This window comes from Pseudophryne corroboree, chromosome 6 (genome assembly GCF_028390025.1).
Source record: "Pseudophryne corroboree isolate aPseCor3 chromosome 6, aPseCor3.hap2, whole genome shotgun sequence".
NCBI lineage: Eukaryota > Metazoa > Chordata > Amphibia > Anura > Myobatrachidae > Pseudophryne > Pseudophryne corroboree.
Genome location: NC_086449.1, coordinates 457,644,182 through 457,671,705, shown reverse-complemented (window position 1 = coordinate 457,671,705; position 27,524 = coordinate 457,644,182). Strand labels below are relative to the sequence as shown.

At 46.5% G+C, this 27,524-nt stretch overlaps 1 protein-coding gene across 1 annotated transcript in view; it reads left to right on the top strand.

Annotated features, from left to right (window-relative positions):
- Positions 1-27,524, top strand: part of MAPK12 (mitogen-activated protein kinase 12) — a 249,362-nt gene that overhangs the window by 86,613 nt on the left and 135,225 nt on the right. The window contains exon 4 of the mRNA XM_063927154.1: positions 9,998-10,109. Coding sequence (XP_063783224.1) covers positions 9,998-10,109 — 112 coding nt within the window. The remainder of the gene's footprint in view (positions 1-9,997; positions 10,110-27,524) is intronic.

Here is a 27,524-nt window from a genome sequence, read left to right as displayed (position 1 = left end):
AAGTATTCCCCCCCTTGGCTTTTTACCTATTTTGTTAGATTACAACCTGTAATTTATTTATTTATTTTATTTTTATGTGATGGATCTGCGCAAAATAGAATAAGTTGGTGAAATGAGAAACATTTATATTAAAAATAATTTTTATAATTAAAAAGGTAGCGGAGGTAGGGATCGGAAATGCCTGTGAAGAGACCTGTTTGGGCTCGCAAACGGGTCTCTTCACGATCGCGCCCATTGCTGTAGTCGGATTTAGGCGCTTTACGGTGCCTAAATCCGACTGGAAGGAGCGCGATAACTTCTGTCTCCCGCCGCTTTAGATGGGAAGATAGCATGTGCAATATGATTTGAATCTGGCCCTATGCCCGTATTCACCCTTATAATTCACCCAGGTGTACCAGTCCTGCTGCAGCAAATGAAATCTGTTCCTGTTCACAATTAACTTATATTGTGATTTAGTCATCTCTATAAAAATCTTTTTAAAATTTGTTACAAAAAAAAAGTCAGGAGACTGCGCTGAGTTTTGTAGGTTTTTCCGATAAACCAGGAATACTTCTCCCACTGGTCAGCACCCAAATACGTTAGACCTTAGGTTTCCACAGTTCTATATATTGTTCACAGAAAATATCCTGATTTCATACCCCCCATGTGGTGTTATACTCACAAAAGATGTTGGGAATAGAGAACATACGTTCAATATTCCAGTAAGGCTTCGGGGTCTCTGGATTATCAGGCACTCTCCTCCAATGCACTTTTTCTCCACCACTCGTCACCCCTTCGGGAGGTAACCTAAGGTCTAACGTATTTGGGTGTTGACTAGTGGGAGAAATATTCCCGGTTTACCGGAGAAATGAGCAAAACTCGGCGCTGTCTCCTGACTGACCTGTTTTTTTTTTTTTTTTTGTATCTTGTAATGAGAGGAGGGGGAACCTTTACAATTAGGAGAAAAGCTGCAGAGGAGTGGAGCGCTGTCTGGATCAGAACTGTTTTCTTACATTTGTGTTTTTTTAAATTTTGTATTTCACTGCTCTTGATAGCTCTTTGCTGTGATCCGCCATGTGTGAGCAGCAGATGTATGCAGCACGATTTTCAGAGGGGTATGTTTTAAGTCGTGTTATTCAAAAATGCTTGAATTATCCCTACACATTTAGCCCATGTCCTCTACACATGTAGAAGTAACATCTACTATGGTTAATTGGCTGGGGTGTACAGAAAAGGGACTAATATTGGGAGGCACTCTGCAGACTTGTTAAGTATAAAATAGGTCTCTTATTGTACTTATTAACCAGTCTGCTGAGTGCCGCCCGATATTTGGACATGTGTGGGGTCGCTACACCCTGGGAAGGCACCGCAGCAAGTATCAGCTTGAACCCTCGGATGAGTGTCGGACTATAAATATATGTTTAAAAAAAATATATATATATCATATACACCATATGGACAAAGTATTTGGCAACACCTGGTAATTATTGAATACAGGTGTTTCAATCAGACCCATTGCCACAGGTGTATAAAATCATACACCTAGCCATACAGTCTTCATTTGCAAACGTTTGTGATACAAAATGGGTGACTCTGAAGAGCTCAGTGACTTCAAGTGTGGTACTGTGAGAGGATGCCACCCTTGCAACGAGACTGTTTGTGGAATATCCAACCGGGATGAAATTTCACGGTCAAATGTAAGTTGTATTGGGGGTAATGCAGACCTGATCGCTCGCTAGCATTTCTCGCTGCGCTGTGATCAGGCCAGAACTGCGCATGCATATGCAATGCGCAGGCGCATCACACGGGTACAAAGCGGATCGTTGCTGTTTGATGGATTTTATAAAGAATCCATTCGCACACCCGATTGCAAGGAGATTGACAGGAAGAAGGCGTTTGTGGGTGTCAACTGACCGTTTTCAGGAAGTGGTTGAAAAAATGTCTGACGTCAATTCCGGTCCCGGACAGTCTGAAGTGATCGCAGCGTCTGAGTAAGTCCTGGGCTACTCAGAAACTGCACAAAGTTTTTTTTTTTTTTTTTTTTTGTACTGCTTGGTTGCACACTTGCACAGCTAAAATACACTCGCCTGTAGGCGGTGACTATCTGATCGCAGCGAGCGATCAGGTCTGAATTACCCCCTTTATTAGAAAGTGGAAGCTTAGCAACAACAGCAACTCGGCCATGGAGCGGAAGACCACATAAAATCATAGATCGGGGTCAACAACTGCTAAGGCACATGGGGCCTACTTCAGATCTGATCGCAGCAGCAAATTTGTTAGCAATTGGGCAAAACCATGTGCACTGCAAGGGGGGGGGGGCAGATGTAACATGTGCAGAGAGAGTTAGATTTGGGTGGGGTATGATCAAACTGACATCTAAATTGTGGAGTATAAATAAAGCAGCCACTATTTACCCTGCACAGAAAGAAAATAACCCACCCATATCTAACTCTCTCTGCAAGTGTTATATTTGCCACACCTGCAGTGCACATGGGTTTTGCTCAACTGCTAACCAATTTGCTGCTGTGATCAACTCTGAATTACCCCCATGGTTCGTAAAAGTCGCAAACATTCTGCTTATTCCATAGCTGAAGAATTTCAAACTTCCACTGGCATTAATTTAGGCAAAGAAAATTGTGCAGTGGGAGCTTAATGGAATGGGTTTATACAGCCGTGCAGCTGCATGCAAGTCCAGTGCTAAGCATCGGATGGAGTGGTGTAAAGAACACCGACACTGGAATGTGGAGCAGTAGAAATGTGTTCTGTGCAGTGACGAATCAGAATGACTTAGGCAGTCAGATGGATGAGTCTGGGTTTGGCGGATGCCGGGAGAACGTTACCTACCTGACTGCATTGGGCCAACTGTGAAGTCTGGTGGAGGAGGGGATGGTATGGGGCTGTTTTTCAGGGTTGGGCTAGGCCTCTTATCTCAAATGAAGATAAATCTTAATGCTTCAACATACAAAGACATTTTGGACAAAGCTGTGCTTCCAACTTTGTGGCAACAGTTTGGGAAGGCCCTTTTCTATTCCAACATGACTGCCCTAGTGCACAAAGCAATTACTATAAAGACATGGTTTGATGAATTCTGTGTGGAAGAATTTGCTGGCCCACACAGAGCCCTGACCTCAACCTTATCGAGCACCTTTGGAATTAACTGGAATGGAGATTACGAACCAGGCCTACATCAGTGCCTGACCTCATAAATGCTGCACAGAATAAATGGGTACAAATTTGCACAGAAACACTCCAAAATCTTGTGGAAAGCTTTCCACGAAGAGTAGAAGTGGTTATAGCTGCAAAAGGAAGACCAACTCCATATTAAAATATGTATTTTAAATACAATGTCATTACAGTCTCTGTTGGTGTAATGGTCAGGCGTCTGAATGCCTTTGTCCATATAGCGTGTATGTGTATGTACATGTGTGTGTGTGTGTATGTGTATATATATGTGTGTGTGTGTGTATATATATATAAAATGTGTGTGTGTGTGTGTATATATATATATATATATATATATATATATATATATATATATATATATATAAAAAATATAATATACTTTTTTTTTTTTCTCTAAGCCCCCCCCCCCTCCTCCCCTTCGTTTGTTGAAGCTTTAAAATTAGCCAATAAGAACATAAACATTTGGTAAGGGAATATATTTATAGTGGTAAACACTTGAAGATAGGAAACCGGTAATTATTGTAGGGTTGCAGTTGCATATATGGGTCCGGTATGATATACTGGCAGAAGGGATGCCGGCCATCAGTATATCGACAGCAGCATCCTGTCTGCCGGAATACCGGCAGCGAGTCCTCTTGCTTAGCTCGCCACAGGTTCTATTCCCACTGGGTTGGTGGTGAGGACCCACTAACCGAGTGGTAATTGGGGTGGGTGTCGGGATGCTGGCAAAATGCCGGCTGACGTGATTCCTGCGTTGGTCTCCTGAACGTCTGGATCCCATCCGCTGGGGGGGGGGCATGGGCAGCATATTAACCTCTAAAAAAGTGACTGGTAAAGAGGGGACAAGGTGCCAAACCCTCTGTCCAAATCCCCGCCAGGATAAAGATTTTGGAAAATTAGCGGGGCTGAAGCGTGCCATTCTGGGGGCGGGGCTTAGTCCTCACAACTCACATCAGCGCCATTTTCTCTTCACAGAAGCTGCAGAGTCTCTGGTCCTTCCTCACACTGCTGTACAAGTAACGGTACAAAACGGGGTGGGGGGGGGAACAGTGAATTTTGGTACAATATAAATTATTATAAAAGCGTTGCAGGTCTGGGACATTCTGAAACTGTGTCAGAACCGGGTTGTGAGCTGGCAAACTCCCTCTGTGACCGTCTTTATTGTGGGTCTGTCCCCTATATGCCGAGTGTGTCTGTGTGTGCTGCGTGCACGTGTGTCGGCATGTCTGAGGCTGAAGGCTCTTCCCAGGAGGAGACGTTGTTAGGGACACAAACGGCTGTGGGGGTGACCCTGTCGGCACCACCGACTCCTGATTGGGTGAATGTATTGAGTGCTCTGAATGCTAATGTGGCTCTGATAAATAAGAGAGTGGATAAATTTGAGTCTCAGAACCAGGCTTGGACAAAATCCGTAGAGGATGTGTTGTTACAAGTCCAGACCCCTCGGGGTCACAAAAGCGTTCATTTACCCAGCTGGCAGACACGGATACCGACACGGACACTGACTCAAGTGTCGACTATAGTGATGCCAGATTAGATCCAAAATTGGCAAAGAGCATTCAGTACATGATTGTGGCTATAAAAGACGTATTACATATCACTGAGGACCCTACTGTTCCCGATACTAGGGTCTGTATGTATAAAGAAAAGAAACCTGAGGTAACGTTTCCTCCCTCTCATGAACTGAACACGCTTTGTGAAAAGGTTTGGGAAAATCCTGACAAAGTTTCAGATTCCCAAAAGGATTCCAGTGGCGTATCCGGGGATAGGGAAAAATGGAAGTCATCCCCCATTGTGGAAAAATCTCTATCACGGCTGTCCAAAAAGGTGGCTCCTCCGTCCCCTGACACGGCAGCCCTAAAGGATCCTGCGGATCCTAAGCAGGAAAATACATTGAAATCCATTTATATCACCACGGGTACGCTACTCAGACCAGCCATTGCATCTGCGTGGGTGAGTAGTGCTATGGAAAGATTGGCAGATAACTTGTCATCTGAAATAGATACCCTGGATAGGGATAGCATTCTTTTGACACTAGGTTATATCAGGGACGCTGCAGTCTACCTAAAGGAAGCTGCGAGGGATATTGGCCTCTTGGGATCAAGGGCTAATGCCATGGCAGTCTCAGCTAGGAGAGCATTGTGGATTCATCAATGGAATGCTGATGCTGACTCTAAGAAAGCTATGGAGTCTTTACCGTATAAAGGTGGGTATTGTTTGGTGACGGCCTCGATGAGTTGGTATCTATGGCTACCGTGGGTAAGTCATCATTTTTACCTTATGTGCCTGCACCACAAAAGAAAGCACACCACTATCAGATGCAGTCCTTTCGGCCCAATAAATACAGAAAAGGCAGAGGGTCTTCCTTCCTTGCTACTAGAGGAAAGGGAAAAGGTAAACGATCACCGGCCGTGGCCGGTTCCCAGGAGCAGAAGTCCTCCCCGGCTTTTGCCAAATCCACCGCATGACGCTGGGGCTCCCCTGCGGGAGTCTGCACCGGTGGGGGCACGTCTCAGGTTCTTCAGTCAGTCCTGGGCTCGTTCGGCCCTGGACCCATGGGTTTTAGAAATAGTGTCCCAGGGGTACAAACTGGAGTTTCAAGACGTTCCCCCTCGCCGATTTTTAAAATCGGCCTTACCAGCTTCTCTTCCGGACAGGGAGGTGGTATGCGCCGCAATACAAAAATTGTGTCTCAATCAAGTCATTGTCAGGGTTCCCCCGTCGCAACAGGGAGAAGGCTTTTATTCGAGCCTGTTCATGGTCCCAAAGCCAGACGGCTCAGTCAGACCAATCCTGAACCTCAAATCCCTCAATTTCTACCTAAAAAAAAAAATATTCAAATTCAAGATGGAATCTCTCCGGGCAGTGATCTCCAGCCTGGAGGAGGGGGATTTTATGGTGTCTGTAGACATAAAGGATGCCTACTTACATGTTCCCATTTATCCTCCACATCAGGCTTATCTGAGGTTTGCAGTTCAGGATTGTCATTACCAATTTCAGACGTTGCCGTTTGGTCTGTCCACGGCTCCGAGGGTTTTCACCAAGGTAATGGCCGAAATGATGGTTCTCCTGCGCAAGCAAGGAGTCACAATTATCCCGTACTTGGACGATCTCATTGATAAAGGCGAGATCCAGGGAACAATTACTGCAGAACATTACGCTATCCCTGACAATTCTGCAGCAACATGGTTGGCTCCTAAACTTGCCAAAATCACAGTTGGTTCCGACGAGACTGCTGTTGTTTTTGGGAATGATTCTGGACACAGAATTACAGAGTTTTTCTTCCAGTGGAAAAGGCTCTGGAAATTCAGAACCTGATCAAACAAATCCTGAAACCGCCAAGAGTATCGATCCATCAATGCACTCGGTTGCTGGGGAAGTTGGTGGCGGCCTATGAGACCATTCGGTTTGGCAGATTCCATGCCAGAGTGTTTCAGTGGGACCTGTTGGACAAGTGGTCCGGGTCCCATCTGCACATGCACCGAAGGATAACCCTGTCTTCCAAGACCAGAATCTCACTCCTGTGGTGGCTGCACAGCTCTCACCTCCTAGAGGGACGCAGGTTCGGGATCCAACACTGGATCTTAGTGACCACGGATGCAAGTCTCCGAGGCTGGGGAGCAGTCACACAGGGGGAAAGCTTCCAGGGATGATGGTCAAGCCAGGGAATGTGTCTACACATAAACGTTCTGGAGTTAAGGGCCATTCACAACAGCCTTCTGCAAGCGGAACATCTTCTTCGCAATCAGTCCGTTTTGATTCAGTCGGACAACATAACAGCAGTAGCGTACATAAACCGCCAGGGCGGAACAAAGAGCAGAGCGGCTATGGCAGAGGCCACAAAGGTTCTCAGTTGGGCGGAAAACATACAAGCGCTCTGTCAGCGATCTTCATTCCAGGAGTGGACAACTGGGAAGCAGACTTCCTCAGCAGACACGATCTCCATCCAGGAGAGTGGGGTCTTCATTAAGAGGTCTTTGCAGAAGTGACAAGTCTTTTTGGGGAATTCCTCAAATAGACATGATGGCGTCTCGCCTCAACCAGAAACTTCAGAGATATTGTACCAGGTCGAGAGACCCTCAAGCAATAGCAGTGGATGCCCTAGTGACACCGTAGGTGTTTCAGTCGGTGTACGTGTTTCCTCTGCTTCCACTCATTCCAAAAGTGATAAAGATCATAAGAAGAACAAAGGTTCAAGTGATCCTCATTGTACCAGACTTGCCAAGGAGGGCTTGGTATCCAGATCTTCAGGAATTACTCATAGGAGATCCCTGACCTCTTCCTCTGAGGGAGGATCTGTTACAGCAGGGGCCGTGCGTGTTCCAAGACTTACCGCAACTTTGTTTGACGGCTTGGAGGTTTAACGCCGGATCCTAGCCCGAAAGGGTATTCCCAAGGAAGTCATCCCCACTCTTATTCAGGCCAGGAAAGGAGTGACGTCTAAACATTACCACCGTATTTGGAGAAAATATGTGTCTTGGTGTGAATCCAAGAAGGCTCCTATGGAAGAATTTCAGTTAGGACGTTTTCTCCATTTTCTACAAGCCGGTGTGGATGCGGGCCTAAAGTTGGGCTCCATTAAAGTACAAATTTCAGCCTTATCGGTTTTCTTCCAAAAACAATTGGACTCCCTTCCAGAAGTTCAGACTTTTCTGAAAGGCGTGTTGCACATCTAACCTCCCTTTGTTTTCCTTGTGGCACCGTGGGATCTTAAGGTGGTGTTGCAATTTCTTCAATCTCATTGGTTTGAACCTTTACAAAAGGTGGAGTTGAAATTCCCCACTTGGAAAGTGGTCATGCTGTTGCCCTTGGCATCCCCCATGCGGGTGTCTGAATTGGCGGCCTTGTCTCACAAGAGCCCTTATTTGATCTTCCATGAAGATAGAGCAGAGTTGAGGACTCGTCAGCAGTTTCTGCCGAAAGTGGTTTCGTCGTTCCACTTGAACCACCCTATTGTGGTGCCAGTGGCTACTGACGCCTTGCTGGAATCGAAATTTCTCGACGTAGTCAGAGCTTTGAAAATGTATTTGGCCAGAACGGCTCAGTTTAGGAAAACGGAGGCTCTGTTTGTCCTGTATGCTCACAACAAAATTGGGGCTCCTGCTTCCAAGCAGACTATTGCGCGCTGGATCTGTCATACGATTCAGCAGGCTCATTCTACGGCTGGATTGCCATTACCGAAATCGGTGAAGACCCATTCTGACAGAAAGGTGGGCTCATCCTGGGCGGCTGCCCGGGGGGTCTCGGCATTACAACTTTGCCGAGCGGCTACTTGGTCGGGTTCAAACACCTTTGCGAAGTTCTACAAGTTTGATACCCTGGCTGATGAGGACCTCATGTTTGGTCAATCGGTGTTGCAGAGTCATCCACACTCTCCCGCCCGTTCTAGAGCTTTGGTATAAACCCCATGGTTCTTGAAGTGACCCCAGCATCCTCTAGGACGTATGAGAAAATAGGATTTTAATGCCTACCGGTAAATCCTTTTCTCTTAGTCCGTAGAGGATGCTGGGCGCCCGTCCCAGTGCGTACTGTATCTGCAGTTATGGTTACACACATGTTGTGTTACGTTTATAGTCAGCCTGTTGCTGATGTTGTTCATGCCGTTGACTTGCGTTGTGTTGAATGCCATGTTGTACGGCGTGCTTGAGGTGTGAGCTGGTATGTATCTCACCTTAGTTTAACAATAAATCCTTTTCCTCTAAATGTCAGTCTCCCTGGGCACAGTTCCTATAACTGGAGTCTGGAGGAGGGGCATAGAGGGAGGAGCCAGTTCACACCCCTTTGAAAGTCTTAAAGTGCCCATGTCTCTGGATCCCGTCTATACCCCATGGTTCTTGAAGTGACCCCAGCATCCTCTACGGACTAAGAGAAAAGGATTTACCGGTAGGTATTAAAATCCTATTATTTGTCAGAAGCCAATTAACTTAGCAGTATGTCTTAGGGAAAGAACATACAAACTCCACAAAGATGGGGGCCTGATTGGAATCGAACCCATGACTGCAAAGCTGTGAGGCAGCAATGGTAATCTTCGTACCTCAGTGCTGTTCCATGTTCAGCCTGAGTGTGGTGTCTCTCAGTGAACTTACAAAAAGGAAGTATGCATGTGTAGGAAGAACTCTCCATAACCTCTCAATGGCCCTCATTCCGAGTTGCTCGCTAGCTGCTTTTAGAAGCATTGTAAACGCTAGGCCGCCGCCCTCTGGGAGTGTATCTTCGCTTAGCAGAATTGCGAACGAAAGATTAGCAGAATTGCTCGAAAATATTTTCCTGCAGTTTCTGAGTAGCTCCAGACCTACTCACAGATTGTGATCACCTCGGTCCGTTTAGTTCCTGGTTTGACGTCACAAACACGTCCTGCGTTCGGCCAGCCACTCCCCCGTTTCTCCAGCCACTCCTGCGTTTTTACTTGGCACCCCTGCGTTTTTTAGCGCACTCCCTGAAAACGCTGAGTTGCCGCCCAGAACCACCCACTTCCTGTCAATCACACTACGAACACTCGAGCGACTGAAAAGCGTCGCTTGAGCTTGTGTAAAAGTACAAAGTTTTCTGTGAAAGTACTTAGCGCATGCGCGCTGCGTACCATGCGCATGCGCAGAATTGCCAATTTTTCACGTGATCGCTGCGCTGCGAAAAACGGCAGCGAGCGAACAACTCGGAATGAGGGCCAATATCTTCATCTCTGAGAACCCTGGTACGTTTAGTTGTAGGCTTCAGTGATATTAGTGTCCACCTTTTTTGTGTTTTCGATTCATTTGTCTTTTGAACAGAAAACACTGTTCTCTTATTGAGTCTTGGTGCATACTTAGTCGTACTTTTTTTTTTTTTTTTTTTTCAGTTATCTGGTTATGCCATTCATGGGCACAGACTTGGGCAAGATAATGAAGCATGAGAAACTATCGGAAGATCGAATACAATTTCTTGTATATCAGATTTTGAGAGGGTTAAAGGTTGGTAGTTTTTAGATATGTTTGGTGTGTCTGTACATAAGAAAAATACACTTTCAAAAATATGAAGAAAATGTATAAATTTTGGGTGTCATGGCATCTATACATACACTTCTGTTTTATTTAGCTGTACTGGCATGCATTGGATGACTGATTTGCATTTACTGTTCTCTAGCTTGATTTGTAGCTGCAGTTGCTGCTGCAACAGTATATAAATGATTACTCCGTACAACTGACCTTGACGAGTACTCTCGCATGCTAAACGCAGTCATGTTTGTCATGTAACATATAGACCATACAAGCACTTGGAGGACTGTCAATAGAGCAGTCTTTAACAACACTGCCATGCTAGTCCCGACTACAATCGCCTACAGCCTGGCCAACCAGTGGCTTTTCAGATGTTGTCAAACTACATGTCCCAGCATGCCCTGCCGCAGTTTCAGCATTACTTCATAGAAAAACTGTGGCAGGGAATGCTGGGACTTGTAGTTTCAGAACAGCTGGAGAGCCACAGGTTGGACAGACCAGGCCAGACCTACAGGGTCAGGATTTTGAGCTCCATTGCTATTTGTTACCTGAGCTTTGGGCTTTCAGTGTTACGTCTCCTTCATAGGTTCCACCTCCACACTGCGTAAGCAGATATGAAGCAATTGTCCCCAAGTGCTCTCCATGTCTCGTACATGATGATCTTCGCACATAGGGGTTATTCAGAGTTGTTAGCAAACCAAAAAAGCAAGCAACTGGGCAAAACCATGTTGCACTGCGGGTGAGGAAGATGTAACATGTGTAGAGAGTTAGATTTGGGTGGGGTGTGTTCAAACTAAAATCGAAATTGTAGTGTAAAATTAAAGTATTTACCAAGCACAGAAACAATTTAACCCACACAAATCTAATCTCTCTGCACATGTTACATCTGCCCCACAGGTTAAAGAAGTTGTCTAAAGTTATGTTTGTCATAATGATCTTTATGTTTTTATTTTGTAATGTATTAAAGATGCTGATTAAGGAAAAAGTTGAAAACCTCATTTTCTTTGCTTTTTATTTAAAACCAATCCTCACACTGTGGTATATGAATGGGTTCACTACAGCTGGCCGGCGGTCGGGCTCCCGGCGACCAGCATCCCGGCGCCGGGAGCCCGACCGCCGGCTTACCGACAGCTTGGCGAGCGCAAATGAGCCCCTTGCGGGCTCGCTGCGCTCGCCACGCTACGGGCACGGTGGCGAGCTACGCGCGCCACACTATTTTATTCTCCCTCTATGGGGGTCGTGGACCCCCACGAGGGAAAATAAGTGCCGGTATACTGAGCGCCGGCAAACAGAAGACCACCCATATGAATACAAATGTCACGTGTCTATGGAGACGTTCCTACTTTCTCTAACGTCCTAGTGGATGCTGGGGACTCCGTCAGGACCATGGGGAATAGCGGGCTCCGCAGGAGACAGGGCACATCTAAAAAGCTTTTTAGGTCACATGGTGTGTACTGGCTCCTCCCCCTATGACCCTCCTCCAAGCCTCAGTTAGGTTTTTGTGCCCGTCCGAGAAGGGTGCAAACTGGATGGCTCTCTTAAGGAGCTATTTAGTAAAGTTTTTTTTTTTTTTAGGTTTCTAATCAGTGATTCCTGCTGGCGACAGGATCACTGCAACGAGGGACTTAGGGGAGAGACTGGCAACTCACCTGCGTGCAGGAGGATTGAAGTCTTAGGCTACTGGACACTGAGCTCCAGAGGGAGTCGGAACACAGGTCAGCCTGGGGTTCGTCCCGGAGCCGCGCCGCCGATCCCCCTTACAGACGCTGAAGAAAGACGGCGGAACGGAGGTCCGGAAACAGGCGGCAGAAGACTTCACAGTCTTCAGAGAGGTAGCGCACAGCACTGCAGCTGTGCGCCATTGTTGTCACACGGCTCACTGACACGGTCACGGAGGGTGCAGGGCGCTGCTGGGGGCGCCCTGGGCAGCAATATAAATACCTATTTGGCAAATAAATACATCACATATAGCCATTAAGGCTATATGTATGTATTTTAACCCAGGCCAGTTATTAAAAAACCGGGAGGAAAAGCCCGCCGAAAAGGGGGCGGAGCTTATTCTCCTCAGCACTCAGCGCCATTTTCCTGATCAGCTCCGCTGGTGAGGAAGGCTCCCACTCTCCCCTGCACTGCACTACAGAAACAGGGTTAAAAGAGAAGGGGGGCATAAATTGGCGATATAATGATATATTAAGAGCGCATATATAGAAACAACACCTTCTAGGGTTGTTATATACATTATAGCGCTTTTGGTGTGTGCTGGCAAACTCTCCCTCTGTCTCCCCAAAGGGCTAGTGGGTCCTGTCCTCTATCAGAGCATTCCCTGTGTGTGTGCTGTATGTCGGTACGTGTGTGTCGACATGTATGAGGAAAATGTTGGTGAGGAGGCGGAGCAAATTGCCTGTAATGTTGATGTCACTCTCTAGGGAGTCGACACCGGAATGGATGGTCTACTTATGGAATTACGTGATAATGTCAACACGCTGCAAGACGGTTGACGACATGAGATGGCCGGCGGACAAATTAGTACCGGTCCAGGCGTCTCAGACACCGTCAGGGGCTTGTAAAAACGCCCATTTACCTCAGTCGGTCGACAGACACAGACATGGACACTGACCCCAGTGTCGACGGTGAAGAAACATACGTAATTTTCCTTTAGGGCCACGAGTTACATGTTAAGGGCAATGAAGGAGCTGTTACATATTTCTGATACTACAAGTACCACAAATAAGGGTATTTTGTAGGGTGTGAATAAACTACTTGTAGTTTTGCCTGAATCAGATAAATTAAATGAAGTGTGTGATGATACGTGGGGTTCCTCCGATAGAAAGTTATGGGCGGTATACCCTTTCCCGCCAGAAGTAAGGGCGAGTTGGGAAACACACCTTAGGGTGGATAAGGCGCTCACACGCTTATAAAAACATGGCGTTACCGTCTCTAGATACGGCCGCCCTCAAGAAGCCAGCTGATAGGAAGCTGAAAAATATCATGACAGTATATACACACATACTGGTGTTATACTACGACCAGCAATCGCCTCAGCCTGGATGTGCAGCGCTGAGGGGGCTTGGTCGGATTTCCTGACTGAAAATTTTGATACCCTTGACAGGGACAAGATTTTATTGACTATAGAGCATTTTAAGGATGCATTTCTATATATGCGTGATGCGCAGAGGGATATTTGCATTCTGGCATCAAGAGTAAATGTGATTTACATATCTGCCAGACGAAGACACGACAGTGGTCAGGTGAGGCAGATTCCAGACGGCATGTGGAAGTATTGCCGTATAAAGGGGCGGTCCATCGGACCTGGTGGCCATGGCAACAGCTGAAAAATCCACTTTTTGTTACCCCGAATCACATATCGGCAAAAAAAAGGACACAGTCTTTTCAGTCTCAGTCCTTTCGTCCCCATAGGGGCAGGCGGGCAAAGGCCAGTCATATCTGCCCAGGGGTAGAGGAAAGGGAAGAAGACTGCAGCAAGCAGCCCATTCCCAGGAACAGAAGCCCCTCACAGCTTCTGCCAAGTCCGCAGCATAACGCTGGGGCCGTACAAGCGGACTCAGGTGCGGTAGGGGGTCATCTCAAGAGTTTCAGTACGCAGGGGGCTCACTCGCAAGGGAACTCCGGGATCCTACATGTAGTATCCCAGGTGTACATTGGAAATTCGAGACATCTCCCCCTCACACAATTCACAGGCTGTATTCCCAGCAGGTGATAATCAAAGTACCCCTCTTACAACATGGAAGGGGGTAGTATCCCACACTATATTGTGGTACTGAAGCCAACCGGCTCGGTGAGATCTGAAATATTTGAACACTTACATACAAGCGTTCAAATCAAGATGGAGTCACTCAGAGCAGTGATAGCGAACCAGGAAGAAGGGGACGATATGGTGTCACTGGATATCAGGGACGCTTACCTACAGGTCCAAATTTGCCCTTCTCACCAAGGGTACTTCAGGTTCCTGGTACAGAACTGTCACTATCAGTTCAGACGCTGCCGTTTGGGTTGTCCACGGCGCCCCGGGTCTTTACCAAGGTAATGGCCGGAATGATGATTTTTCTTAAAAGGAAACATGGACGCTTTCCTGATAAGGGCAAGGTCCAGAGAACAGTTGGAGGTCGGAGTAGCACTATCTTAAGTAGTTCTACGTCAGCACGAGTGGATTCTAAATATTCCAAAATCGCAGCTTTTTCCGATGACACGTCTACTGTTCATAGGGATGATTCTGGACACAGTCCAGAAAAACGTGTTTCTCCCAGTGGAGAAAGCCAGGGAGTTCTCCGAGCTAATCGGGATCCTCCTAAAACCAGGAAAAGTGTCAGTGCATCATTGCACAAGAGTCCTGGTAAAAATGGTGGCTTATTACGAAGCAATTCCATTCGGCAGATTTCCCGCAAGAACTCTTCGGTGGGATCTGCTGGACAAATGGTCCGGATCGCATCCTCAGATGCATCAGCGGATAACCCTATATCCAAGGACAAGGGTGTCTCTCCTGTGGTGATTACAGAGTGCTCATCTTCTAGAGGGCCGCAGATTTGGCATTCAGGATTGGATGCCGGTGACCACGGAGGCCAGCCTGAGAGGCTGGAGAACAGTCACACAGGGAAAAAAATTCCAGGGAAGTGTGATTAAGTCTGGAGAATTCTCTCTGCATAAATAAGCTTAGAGCAAATTTATAAGGCTCTAAACTTAGCAAGACCTCTGCTTCAAGGTCAGCCGGTATTGATCCAGTGGGATAACATCACGGCAGTCGCCCACGTAAACAGAAAGGGCGGCACAAGAAGCAGGAGGGCAGTGACAAAACTGCAAGGATTTTTCGCTAGGCGGAAAATCATGTGATAGCACTGTCAGCAGTGTTCTTTCCGGGAGTGGACGACTGGGAAGCAGACTTCCTCAGCAGGCATGACCTCCACCCGGGAGAGTGGAAACTTCATAGGGAAGTTTTTCAGCATGATTGTGGACCGTTGGCAAAGACCAAAGGTGGACATGATAGCGTCCCGCCCGAAAAACGGGACAGGTATTCCGCCAGGTCATGAGACCTTCAGGCGATAGCTGTGGATGTTCTGGTAACACCGTGGGTGTACCAGTCAGTGTATGGGTTCCCTCCTCTGTTTCTCATAACCAAGGTATTGAGAATTATAAGACATAGAGGAGTATGAACTATACTAGTGGCTCCGGATGGGCCAAGAGGGACTTGGTACCCGGAGCTTCAAGAGATGCTCACAGAGGACTAAGGGCCTGGGGAGCTAAGAAGGGACTTGCTTCAGCAAGTACCATGTCTTTTCCAAGAATTACCGTGGCTGCGTTTGACGGCATGGCGGTTGAATACCGGATTCTGAAGGGAAAAAGGCATTCCATAAGAGGTCATACCTACCTTGGTCAAAGCCAGGAAGGAGGTGACCGCACAACGTCATCACCACATGTGGTGAAAATATGTTGCGTGGGTAAGGCCAGGAAGGCTCCACGAAGGAAATTCAACTAGGTCGATTCTGCACTTCCTGAAAACAGGAGTGTTTTGAGTCTCAAATTGGGGTTCATTAAGATTTAAATTTCGGCCCTGTCGATTTTCTTCCAGAAAAAATTGACTTCAGTTCCTGAAGTCCAGATTGTAAAGGGTGTATTCCATATACAGTTCTTTTGTGCCTCTAGGGGCACCGTGAGATCTCAACATAGTGTTGGGATTCCTTAAAATCATATTGGTTTGAACCGCTCAAATCTGTGGATTTGAAATATCTCACATGGAAAGTGACCATGCTGTTGACCAATATCTCACATGGAAAGTGACCATGTTGTTAGTCCTGGCCTCGGCCAGGCGATTGTCAAAAAGAATGGGCGGTTTTGTTTTACAAAAGCCCATATTAGAATTTTCCATTTGAACAGGGCAGAACTGGGACTCGTCTCCAGTTTCTTCCTAAAGGGGTGTCAGCGTTGTCACCTGAAACAACCTATTGTGGTGCCTGCGGCTACTGGGGACTTGGAGGACTCCAAGTTACTAGACGTTGTCAGGGCCCTAAAAATATATATATATATATATATATATATATATATATATATATATATATATATATATATATATATATATATATATAGTTAGGACGGCTGGAGTCAGAAAGTCTGACTTGCTGTTTATATTGTATGCACCCAACAAGCTGGGTGCTCCTGCTTCTAAGCAGTCTATTGCACGCTAGATTTGTAGTACAATTCAGCTTGCACATTCTGTGGCAGGCCTGCCACAGCCGAAATATGTAGATGCCCATTCCACAAGGAAGGTGGCCTCATCCTGGGCGGCTGCCCGAGGAGTCTCGGCATTATAACTTTGCCGAGCAGCTACGTGGTCAGGGGAGAACACGTTTGTAAAATTTTACAAATTTGATACTCTGGCTAAAGAGGACCTGGAGTTCTCTCATTCGGTGCTGCAGAGTCATCCGCACTCTCCCGCCCGTTTGGGAGCTTTGGTATAATCCCCATGGTCCTGACGGAGTCCCCAGCATCCACTAGGACGTTAGAGAAAATAAGAATTTACTTACCGATAATTCTATTTCTCGTAGTCCGTAGTGGATGCTGGGCGCCCATCCCAAGTGCGGATTGTCTGCAATGCTTGTACATAGTTATTGTTACAAAAATCGGGTTATTACTATTGTTGTGAGCCATTTTTTCAGAGGCTACTTCGTTTTGTTATCATACTGTTAACTGGGTTCAGATCACAAGTTGTACGGTGTGATTGGTGTGGCTGGTATGAGTCTTACCCGGGATTCAAGATCCTTCCTTATTGTGTACGCTCGTCCGGGCACAGTACCTAACTGAGGCTTGGAGGAGGGTCATAGGGGGAGGAGCCAGTACACACCATGTGACCTAAAAAGCTTTTTAGATGTGCCCTGTCTCCTGCGGAGCCCGCTATTCCCCATGGTCCTGACGGAGTCCCCAGCATCCACTACGGACTACGAGAAATAGAATTATCGGTAAGTAAATTCTTATTTTCTGCCAGTGCTTGCATTTTGCATAAAAAAATCTATACTTGGTACTTAATGTGTTACTAATATATTGACTCAACCATTGTTTGGTGCCTTATCTTGCCATAAGGTATCTAGAGGATTTTTGTCATTGCCTTTCAGGCTCATAATATACAAAAAACAACCAACACACAAAGATTTTTGCCTTAAATGACCTATCCCAGGGACATGCAGTCAGGGGAGGCAGTGTCTCCCCTGTGATTAATTATTAAAATAATACAAAGAAGATACTTATGACACATATTCTGCGTCATAAGTATCTTCTTTAATTTACTCTAATATTTTAACTACTAAAATCAGTTTGGGAGGCACTGATAGCAGTACCACCCGTAGACAATGGGAATGGGACAGAGCGGGGGGCGGGGCCCAAGCACTGGTCTTTAAAAGCCCATTAAAAAAAACTTGAAAGCGGCACTTAAACAAGTGCCTCGCTGACAGGGACACCACCCCCATGTCAGCGAGGCAGCTGTGATTGGACAGCGGATCCAGTGCTGGATCCGCTGTCCAATCACCCTTATATGCAGCGGGCGGAAGTGACGGCGGGTCCCGGCGGTGGAGCTGTCCCGGGCACCCAGCTACAGCAGTGGAGGAGCGGTGGCCCTGAAGACTGGAGCGGCGGAGGCCAGCGCTCTTCCCTCTCCTCCCAGCCAGCAGCAGCGCCTACACTGTCACTGTCCGGACACTGAGATATATTTATGTATGTGTGTGTGTGTGTGTGTGTGTGTGTGTGTGTGTGTGTGTGTATGTATATAATATAGTGTGTGTGTATGTATATAATATAGTGTGTGTGTGTGTGTGTGTGTGTATGTGTGTGTGTATATATATATATATATATATATATATCTCTCTAACGTCCTAGTGGATGCTGGGGACTCCGTAAGGACCATGGGGAATAGACGGGCTCCGCAGGAGACTGGGCACTCTAAAGAAAGATTTAGTACTATCTGGTGTGCACTGGCTCCTCCCTCTATGCCCCTCCTCCAGACCTCAGTTAGAATCTGTGCCCGGACAGAGCTGGGTGCTTTTAGTGAGCTCTCCTGAGCTTGCTAATAAGAAAGTATTTTAGTTAAGTTTTTTATTTTCAGAGAGCTTCTGCTGGCAACAGACTCTGCTACGTGGGACTGAGGGGAGAGAAGCAAACCTACTAACTGCGGCTAGGTTGCGCTTCTTAGGCTACTGGACATCATTAGCTCCAGAGGGATCGAACACAGGACCTGACCTTGTCGTCCGTTCCCGGAGCCGCGCCGCCGTCCCCCTCGCAGAGCCAGAAGACAGAAGCCGGCAGAAGCAGAGAAGACATCGAAATCGGCGGCAGAAGACTCCTGTCTTCACATGAGGTAGCGCACAGCACTGCAGCTGTGCGCCATTGCGCCCACACTAACCCACACACTCCGGTCACTGTAGGGTGCAGGGCGCGGGGGGGGGCGCCCTGGGCAGCAATTGATACCTCCTGGCGAAAGCTGCATATATACAGTTGGACACTGTTATATGCATGAGCCCCCGCCATTAATTTTACACAATCGCGGGCCAGAAGCCCGCCGCTGAGGGGCGGGGCCTTCTTCCTCAGCTCTCACCAGCGCCATTTTCCTTCCACAGCTCCGCTGAGAGGAAGCTCCCCAGGCTCTCCCCTGCAGAATCACGGTAGAAGGGTAAAAAAGAGAGGGGGGGGAACATAAATTTAGGCGCATTAATCATAATACAGCAGCTACTGGGTAAACACTAAGTTACTGTGTGATTCCTGAGTCATATAGCGCTGGGGTGTGTGCTGGCATACTCTCTCTCTGTCTCTCCAAAAGGCCTTGTGGGGGTCCTGTCCTCATTTAGAGCTTCCCCTGTATGTGTGGTGTGTCGGTACGCGTGTGTCGACATGTTTGACGAAGAGGGTTATGTGGAGGCAGAGCAAGTGCAGTTGAATGGCGTGTTGCCGCCGACGGTGCCGACACCTGATTGGATGGATATGTGGAAGGTGTTAAATGATAATGTAAACTCCTTACATAAAAGGTTGGATAAAGCTGATACCTTGGGCCAGTCAGGGTCTCAACCCATGCCTGATCCTACAGCGCAGAGGCCCTCAGGGTCTCAAAAGCGCCCACTATCCAAAATGGTTGACACAGATGTCGACACGGATTCTGATTCCAGTGTCGACAACGATGATGCAAAATTGCAACCGAAAATGACAAAAGCTATCCGCTACATGATTATAGCGATGAAGGATGTTTTACACATATCAGAGGTAAACCCTGTCCCTGAAAAAAGGGTTTATATGTATGGGGAGAAAAAACAAGAGGTGACTTTTCCCCCTTCACATGAGTTAAATGAGTTATGTGAAAGAGCGTGGGATTCCCCTGATAAGAAAGTCCTGATTTCCAAAAGGTTACTTATGGCGTACCCTTTCCCGCCAGAGGACAGGGTGCGCTGGGAATCCTCCCCTAGGGTAGATAAAGCTCTCACACGCTTATCTAAGAAGGTGGCCCTGCCGTCACAGGATACGGCTGCCCTAAAGGATCCTGCAGATAGAAAGCAGGAAAGTATCCTGAAATCTGTTTATACACATTCAGGGACTCTACTGAGGCCGGCAATTGCGTCGGCGTGGATGTGTAGTGCTGTAGCAGCGTGGACAGATAATCTGTCTGAGGAAATGGATACCTTGGACAGGGATACCATTATGCTGACCCTGGGGCATATAAAAGACACTGTCCTATACATGAGGGATGCCCAGAGGGACATTTGCCTACTGGGCTCTAGAATTAATGCAATGTCAATTTCTGCCAGGAGGGTCCTGTGGACTCGGCAGTGGACAGGTGATGCCGACTCCAAAAAACACATGGAGGTATTACCTTACAAGGGTGAGGAATTGTTTGGGGACGGTCTCTCGGACCTGGTTTCCACAGCTACTGCTGGGAAGTCATACTTTTTGCCATATATTCCCTCACAACCTAAGAAAGCACCGTATTACCAAATGCAGTCCTTTCGCGCACAAAGAAGCAAGAAGGTCAGAGGTGCTTCCTTTCTTGCTAGAGGCAGGGGTAGAGGAAAAAAGCTGCACCTTACAGCTAGTTCCCAGGAACAGAAGTCCTCCCCGGCTTCCACTAAATCCACCGCATGACGCTGGGGCTCCACGGGTGGAGCCAGGAGCGGTGGGGGCGCGTCTCCGACATTTCAGCCACCAGTGGGTTCGCTCACAGGTGGATCCCTGGGCTATACAGATTGTGTCTCAGGGATACAAGCTGGAATTCAAGGTGATGCCCCCTCAACGTTACCTAAAATCGGCCCTGCCAGCTTCCCCCATAGAAAGGGAAGTAGTGGTAGCGGCAATTCACAAGCTATTTCTCCAGCAGGTGGTGGTAAAGGTTCCCCTTCTTCAACAAGGAAAGGGATACTATTCCACAATGTTTGTGGTACCGAAACCGGACGGTTCAGTCAGACCTATATTAAATTTAAAGTCCCTTAACATTTATCTGAAAAGATTCAAGTTCAAAATGGAATCGCTCAGAGCGGTCATTGCAAGCCTGGAAGAGGGGGATTTTATGGTGTCTCTGGACATCAAGGATGCTTACTTGCATGTCCCCATTTATCCGCCTCATCAGGAGTACCTCAGATTTGTGGTACAGGACTGTCATTACCAATTCCAGACGTTGCCGTTTGGGCTCTCCACGGCACCGAGAATATTTACCAAGGTAATGGCAGAAATGATGGTGATCCTGAGAAAGCAAGGAGTCACAGTTATCCCATACTTGGACGATCTCCTCATAAAGGCGAGGTCCAGGGGGCAGTTGCAGATCAGCGTAGCGCACTCTCAGGAAGTGTTGCAACAGCATGGCTGGATTCTGAATATCCCAAAGTCGCAGCTGATTCCTACGAAGCGTCTGCCCTTTCTTTGCATGATTCTGGACACAGCCCAGAAGAATGTGTTTCTCCCGGCGGAGAAGGCTCAAGAGCTTGTGACTCTAGTCAGAGACCTCTTAAAACCGAAACAGGTGTCGGTGCATCACTGCACGCGAGTCCTGGGAAAGATGGTGGCATCGTACGAAGCCATTCCCTTCGGCAGGCTCCATGCGAGGATCTTTCAATGGGATCTGTTGGACAAATGGTCCGGATCGCATCTTCAGATGCATCGGCTGATCACCCTGTCCCCCAGGGCCAGGGTGTCTCTTCTGTGGTGGCTACAGAGTGCTCACCTTCTCGAGGGCAGCAGGTTCGGCATACAGGACTGGGTCCTAGTGACCACGGATGCGAGCCTCCGAGGGTGGGGGGCAGTCACTCAGGGAAGAAACTTCCAAGGGTTGTGGTCAAGTCAGGAGGCGTGTCTGCACATAAATATCCTGGAACTAAGGGCCATATTCAACGCCCTGAGTCAAGCGGAGCTCCTGCTTCGCAACCAACCGGTGCTGATTCAGTCAGACAACATCACCGCGGTGGCTCATGTAAACCGCCAGGGCGGCACAAGAAGCAGAGTCGCGATGGCGGAAGCCACCAGGATTCTTCGGTGGGCGGAGAATCACGTGCAAGCACTGTCAGCAGTGTTCATTCCTCAGCAGGCACGACCTTCACCCGGGAGAGTGGGGACTTCATCACGAAAGTCTTCACTCAGATTACAAATCGATGGGAACTGCCACAGGTAGACATGATGGCGTCCCGTCTCAACAAAAAGCTACAAAGGTATTGCGCCAGGTCAAGAGACCCTCAGGCGATAGCTGTGGACGCCCTGGTAACACCGTGGGTGTTCCAATCGGTCTATGTGTTTCCTCCTCTTCCTCTCATACCCAAGGTGCTGAGAATCGTAAGAAGAGGAGAGAGAACAATACTCATTGTTCCGGATTGGCCAAGAAGGACTTGGTACCCGGAACTGCAAGAAATGCTCACAGAGGACCCATGGCCTCTGCCTCTCAGACAGGACCTGTTGCAACAGGGGCCCTGCATGTTCCAAGACTTACCGCGGCTGCGTTTGACGGCATGGCGGTTGAACGCCGGATCTAGCGGAAAAAGCAATTCCGGAGGAAGTTATTCCTACGCTGATAAAGGCTAGGAAGGACGTGACAGCAAAACATTATCACCACAGATGGCGAAAATATGTTGCTTGGTGTGAGGCCAGGAAGGCCCCTACAGAGGAATTCCAACTTGGCAGATTTCTGCACTTTCTACAGTCTGGAGTGACTATGGGCTTGAAGTTGGGATCCATAAAGGTCCAGATTTCGGCCCTATCCATTTTCTTTCAAAAGGAACTGGCTTCTCTTCCTGAAGTTCAGACGTTTGTTAAGGGAGTGCTGCATATTCAGCCCCCTTTTGTGCCACCAGTGGCACCTTGGGATCTCAACGTGGTGTTGGGTTTCCTGAAATCCCACTGGTTTGAGCCACTTAAGACCGTGGAGCTGAAGTATCTCACGTGGAAAGTGGCCATGCTATTAGCCTTAGCTTCGGCTAGGCGTGTGTCAGAATTGGCGGCTTTGTCGTGTAAAAGCCCCTATCTGGTTTTCCATATGGACAGGGCAGAATTACGGACTCGTCCCCAATTTCTGCCAAAGGTGGTGTCATCTTTTCATTTGAACCAACCTATTGTAGTGCCTGCGGCTACTCGTGACTTGGAGGATTCCAGGTTACTAGATGTAGTCAGGGCTTTGAAGATTTATGTAGCCAGAACGGCTGGAGTCAGGAAAACTGACACGCTGTTTATCCTGTATGCCCCCAACAAGTTGGGTGCTCCTGCTTCAAAGCAAACCGTTGCCCGCTGGATCTGTAACACGATTCAGCAGGCTCATTCTGCGGCTGGATTGGCGCATCCAAAATCAGTGAAAGCCCATTCCACAAGGAAGGTGGGCTCTTCTTGGGCGGCTGCCCAAGGGGTCTCGGCATTACAGCTTTGCCGAGCTGCTACTTGGTCGGGTTCAAACACATTTGCAAAATTCTACAAGTTTGATACCCTGGCTGAGGAGGACCTTGAGTTTGCCCATTCGGTGCTGCAGAGTCATCCGCACTCTACCGCCCGTTTGGGAGCTTTGGTATAATCCCCATGGTCCTTACGGAGTCCCCAGCATCCACTAGGACGTTAGAGAAAATAAGATTTTACTCACCGGTAAATCTATTTCTCGTAGTCCGTAGTGGATGCTGGGCGCCCGTCCCTAGTTAAGACTTTCTGCAATACGTGTATATAGTTATTGCTTAATAATGGGTTATGTTATGTTAGCATCCATTGTTTGATGCCCTGTTGTTGTTGTTGTTCATACTGTTGACTGGATAAGTGTATCACAAGTTATACTGGTGTGATTGGTGTGGCTGGTATGAGTCTTACCCGGGATTCCAAAATCCTTTCCTTATAATGTCTGCTCTTCCGGGCACAGTTTCCTTAACTGAGGTCTGGAGGAGGGGCATAAAGGGAGGAGCCAGTGCACACCAGATAGTACTAAATTTTTCTTTAGAGTGCCCAGTCTCCTGCGGAGCCCGTCTATTCCCCATGGTCCTTACGGAGTCCCCAGCATCCACTACGGACTACGAGAAATAGATTTACCGGTGAGTAAAATCATATATATATATAGATATAGATATGTCTCCATCAATGCCTCCCCAGACTATGACCTCACCGCACGTTACTGACCTATCCAGAGAAGCTGCCAAATGAACATTATAGAAACAGGGCAATAAGTGTTGTTTGTTTAAACTACTTCCATGTGTTGAGCCCGGGCAGTAGACTATTATTGGAGTGTCAGGGGTCCCCCAGCTATTGCAAGAGTTGAAGACATGGGACATACAGTACATGGTTTTTCCCTGTGGAAGGAGTCTGGTTTAATCCCTTTTAAATATATATAGCTGGAATTCTTTTGCTAAATGTTCATGAGCTTCAATGCAACGTCATAGTTCACTTTCAGTAGTATTATGCTAAGTGCAGTCATAGAAGTGTCCTTGGCTGTAATACTATTTTGTTCTCTTTGCATTGACATCTGTAGACTGCTGGGCTTCGCACAAGTTTGATAAAGAATATTTATACAGGTACACCACCGATAATCCGGCACCCTCTGTTCCAGCAATTTACCGGATTACAGGTTGAGTATCCCATATCCAAATATTCCGAAATACGGACTTTTTTGAGTGAGAGTGAGATAGTGAAACCTTTGTTTTCTGATGGCTCAATGTACACAAACTTTGTTTAATATACAAAGTTATTAAAAATATTGTATTAAATGACCTTCAGGCTGTGTGTATAAGGTGTATATGAAACATAAATGAATTGTGTGAATGTACACACACTTTGTTTAATGCACAAAGTTATTAAAAATATTGGCTTCAATTACCTTCAGGCTGTATGTATAAGGTGTATATGAAACATAAATGCATTCTGTGCTTAGATTTAGGTCCCATCACCATGATATCTCATTATGGTATGCAATTATTCCAAAATACGGAAAAATCCCATATCCAAAATACCTCTGGTCCCAAGCATTTTGGATAAGGGATACTCAACCTGTATCGATTTTTGCCGGATTATCAGTTGTGTCAGCGATGTGTAACCTCCCCACACAGCCTAATTCTATCCAGCGTGTCCCCCACAACCTAATTCCAGCCATGCAGCCTGACTACCCGCCCGCAGCTTAACTAAGCCTCCTGCTGCCTAGCAAAGACCTCCCGCAGGCTTCTAAGCAGCTTCCACAGCCTATCTAGACCCTCCAGCATACTAATTCCCACCCGCAGCCTAACTTCCACTGGCACCTGATGTGCCCGGATTAAAAGAGGTGCCGGATAATCGGTGGTGTATACCTGTATAACTATTCTCCTTATAGAGAGAGCTGTACTAAGCCTTGAAGTGATAAAGTAGAGAAATAAAGTACCAGCCAAACAGCTCCTGTCATGTTACATGCTGTGTTTGAAAACTGACAGTTATGAGCTGGTTGACTGGCACTGTATCACTCTCCACTTTATCACTCTACAAGGCTTAGTACATCTGCCCCTATGTTCAAAGAAAAGGATTTATCTGGTAAGTACCGAAATCCTATTTTCCTGAATGATCCTCCGCATGCTACGTGAAGATCTATCTGAAATGTTTCCATCTCCACCCTCTGTCCTAATGTAGGTAGTGGGAATCTGGAAGCATAGGACACAATGTTTGTAACTGCTGTGTAGATTGTTACCTAGGAAACATTGATAATACAGACCTTGCTGCACTAAACCCTCAACTACATTGTGTTTGTCAAAGCACATGATACAGCACGCACTGATCAGAGATTGCTGGATAAATCAAATCATACCCCTGCACACTGCGAATCTACTGAAGCATATTTATGTAAATATAAATATCTAATAAGATTGCTTTAATTGTATTTTTTCCTTGGCCAGGATTACCGATTTCTTGCAAATTAATTATTGGTAGATTTATGTTATTCATATACTATGTATGATCTAAGTATTGCATTACTTTTCCCAATTTACTTTGGGTATGTTCTCTTTTACAGTCTTAACACCGCAATGGCAACAATATTGTGGAGCTCAGGATCAAGGCAGTAAAAAAAACAACCTGTTTATAGTCTTTAAAAAGCTAGAGGCCAATAAACAAATCCCATGTACTCCTGTCAATGTGTGGGGCTAGGCCAGTAAAGTGTCTGGCTCATTTATATTGTCACCAAATTCTAGTCCTTCTATCTCGGTTTTAGTGCCAGCCCTTTTGTTGTGATTTGTTTGTAAACCCCACATAGATATGGCCCTGAACGGGTTTATACCAATAGCCTTCGGGCATTGTGAGGCAGCAATGCAACCATGCTTCCACACGGAAGAATAGCTCTATTTCACTTGACAATTGTCTTGCGTTGAAGATCCATAAATAGTAGCAATGAATGAAATATTGTTTACCAGAAATGTATGTCCAAATTCTGTACACATGTAGTAGTTTTTTATTTTTTATTTTTCACCCTTGTAGAGATAGCCCTCCCCCCATCAAAAAATGATGTACTGTATATTGGAAGATATAGATATGTAAGTGACAACTTTGTTAGTAACAAGTTAAAACCCACATTGAATTGCATGCTGCTTCCTAAAGACTGCAAATAATTATCATGGTAAATAATCTCAAATGACTACATTTTGAATTGGTTTTCTACCATGATACTTTTCCACAAGGGCTGTTACTTATGCTGACATTTCATCATGTGCAGTGATTCTCAAACACTGTACACAAAGCACACAAACAGTCCAGGTTTTAAGTATATCTATGCTTGAGCACAGATGTCTTTATACCTCATCCATTTTAATTTAGCCACCTGTGGTCAACCATGGATATTCTTAAAATCTGGACTGTTGGTGTGTCTTGCAGACCGAATTTGAGAAGCACTAATGCCCTTGTTGCCTCCAGTGGGGGATTATGTGGAAGATTGGCCCTCAAGCTTTGATTGGCTCACAAGCTGGCGACGTGTTAAATGGCACTACTGAGGGCAGTGTGTAACTGGCATTACTGCGGGCATTATGTGTTTTAAAAAAAAAGTTTATGCACCAGTTGATGCCCTGCCCCTTTTGTAGCTCCACCCACATCACCGTCCACTTATGCCCCACCCACAGTTCCTGAACCTATTTTCTTACAAAAATAGCACTGCAGGTGAATATTCATATCTAGATCTGTTGACACAATGTGGGAGCAAATTCAGTCAATTTGTATTCAGTTGTGCATGAACAGTTGTGTAATAAGCTTGTCCATTGCAACAGGTGCCTAATGCGAGCATTTTTCACCAAGCACACCTTCAGAAAGTATCATTTGTCTGTATGCTGAAGATAATAAGAGCCTTATTGGTACCTATTGCTGGACATGAATGTCACCCACTGAATCATAAGAAATGTCTCTTTGAACCTTCACTTAATTTGTGTTGTGACATCTACTTCTGTTGTTCATGTTAGACATGGACTTGTTTTTGTAAAATTGATACTGTGGCTCTGTTTCATATAATTCTTAAGAAAAATATTTCCACAAAGTTATCAACTGGATACAATTATTTGTTTGAATCAGATAATGTGTATGGCCTGCATAATTATCCTGTTTCATTCTGAGTGAATGGAGTAAGAGTTATCACTAAATGTATGCTGGCCATTGTGCTGCTAGAGCTGAGCTATAGTGTACCTGCACAATTCCACATCAGTATGCATTAGTGTGGCATGCTATAGCACATTAATTAATATCAGTGTTCATTGTAGAACCCTGCAGCGGTCTCCAGTGCTGATATACAGACAAGAGTGTGCTAGTAGCACGAGAGCAGAGAGCGACACCCCAGGCAGGACAAAGGAACTGCATGGGTTGGGACAAGTGCTGGATGCAAGAATGAACACTAAAGAGTGAAAAGCATAAAAACATGTCACAAGCTAAAAGAAAAAGCAAAGAATGCCCTAAAGGGGTTGGGCCAAATTCTAT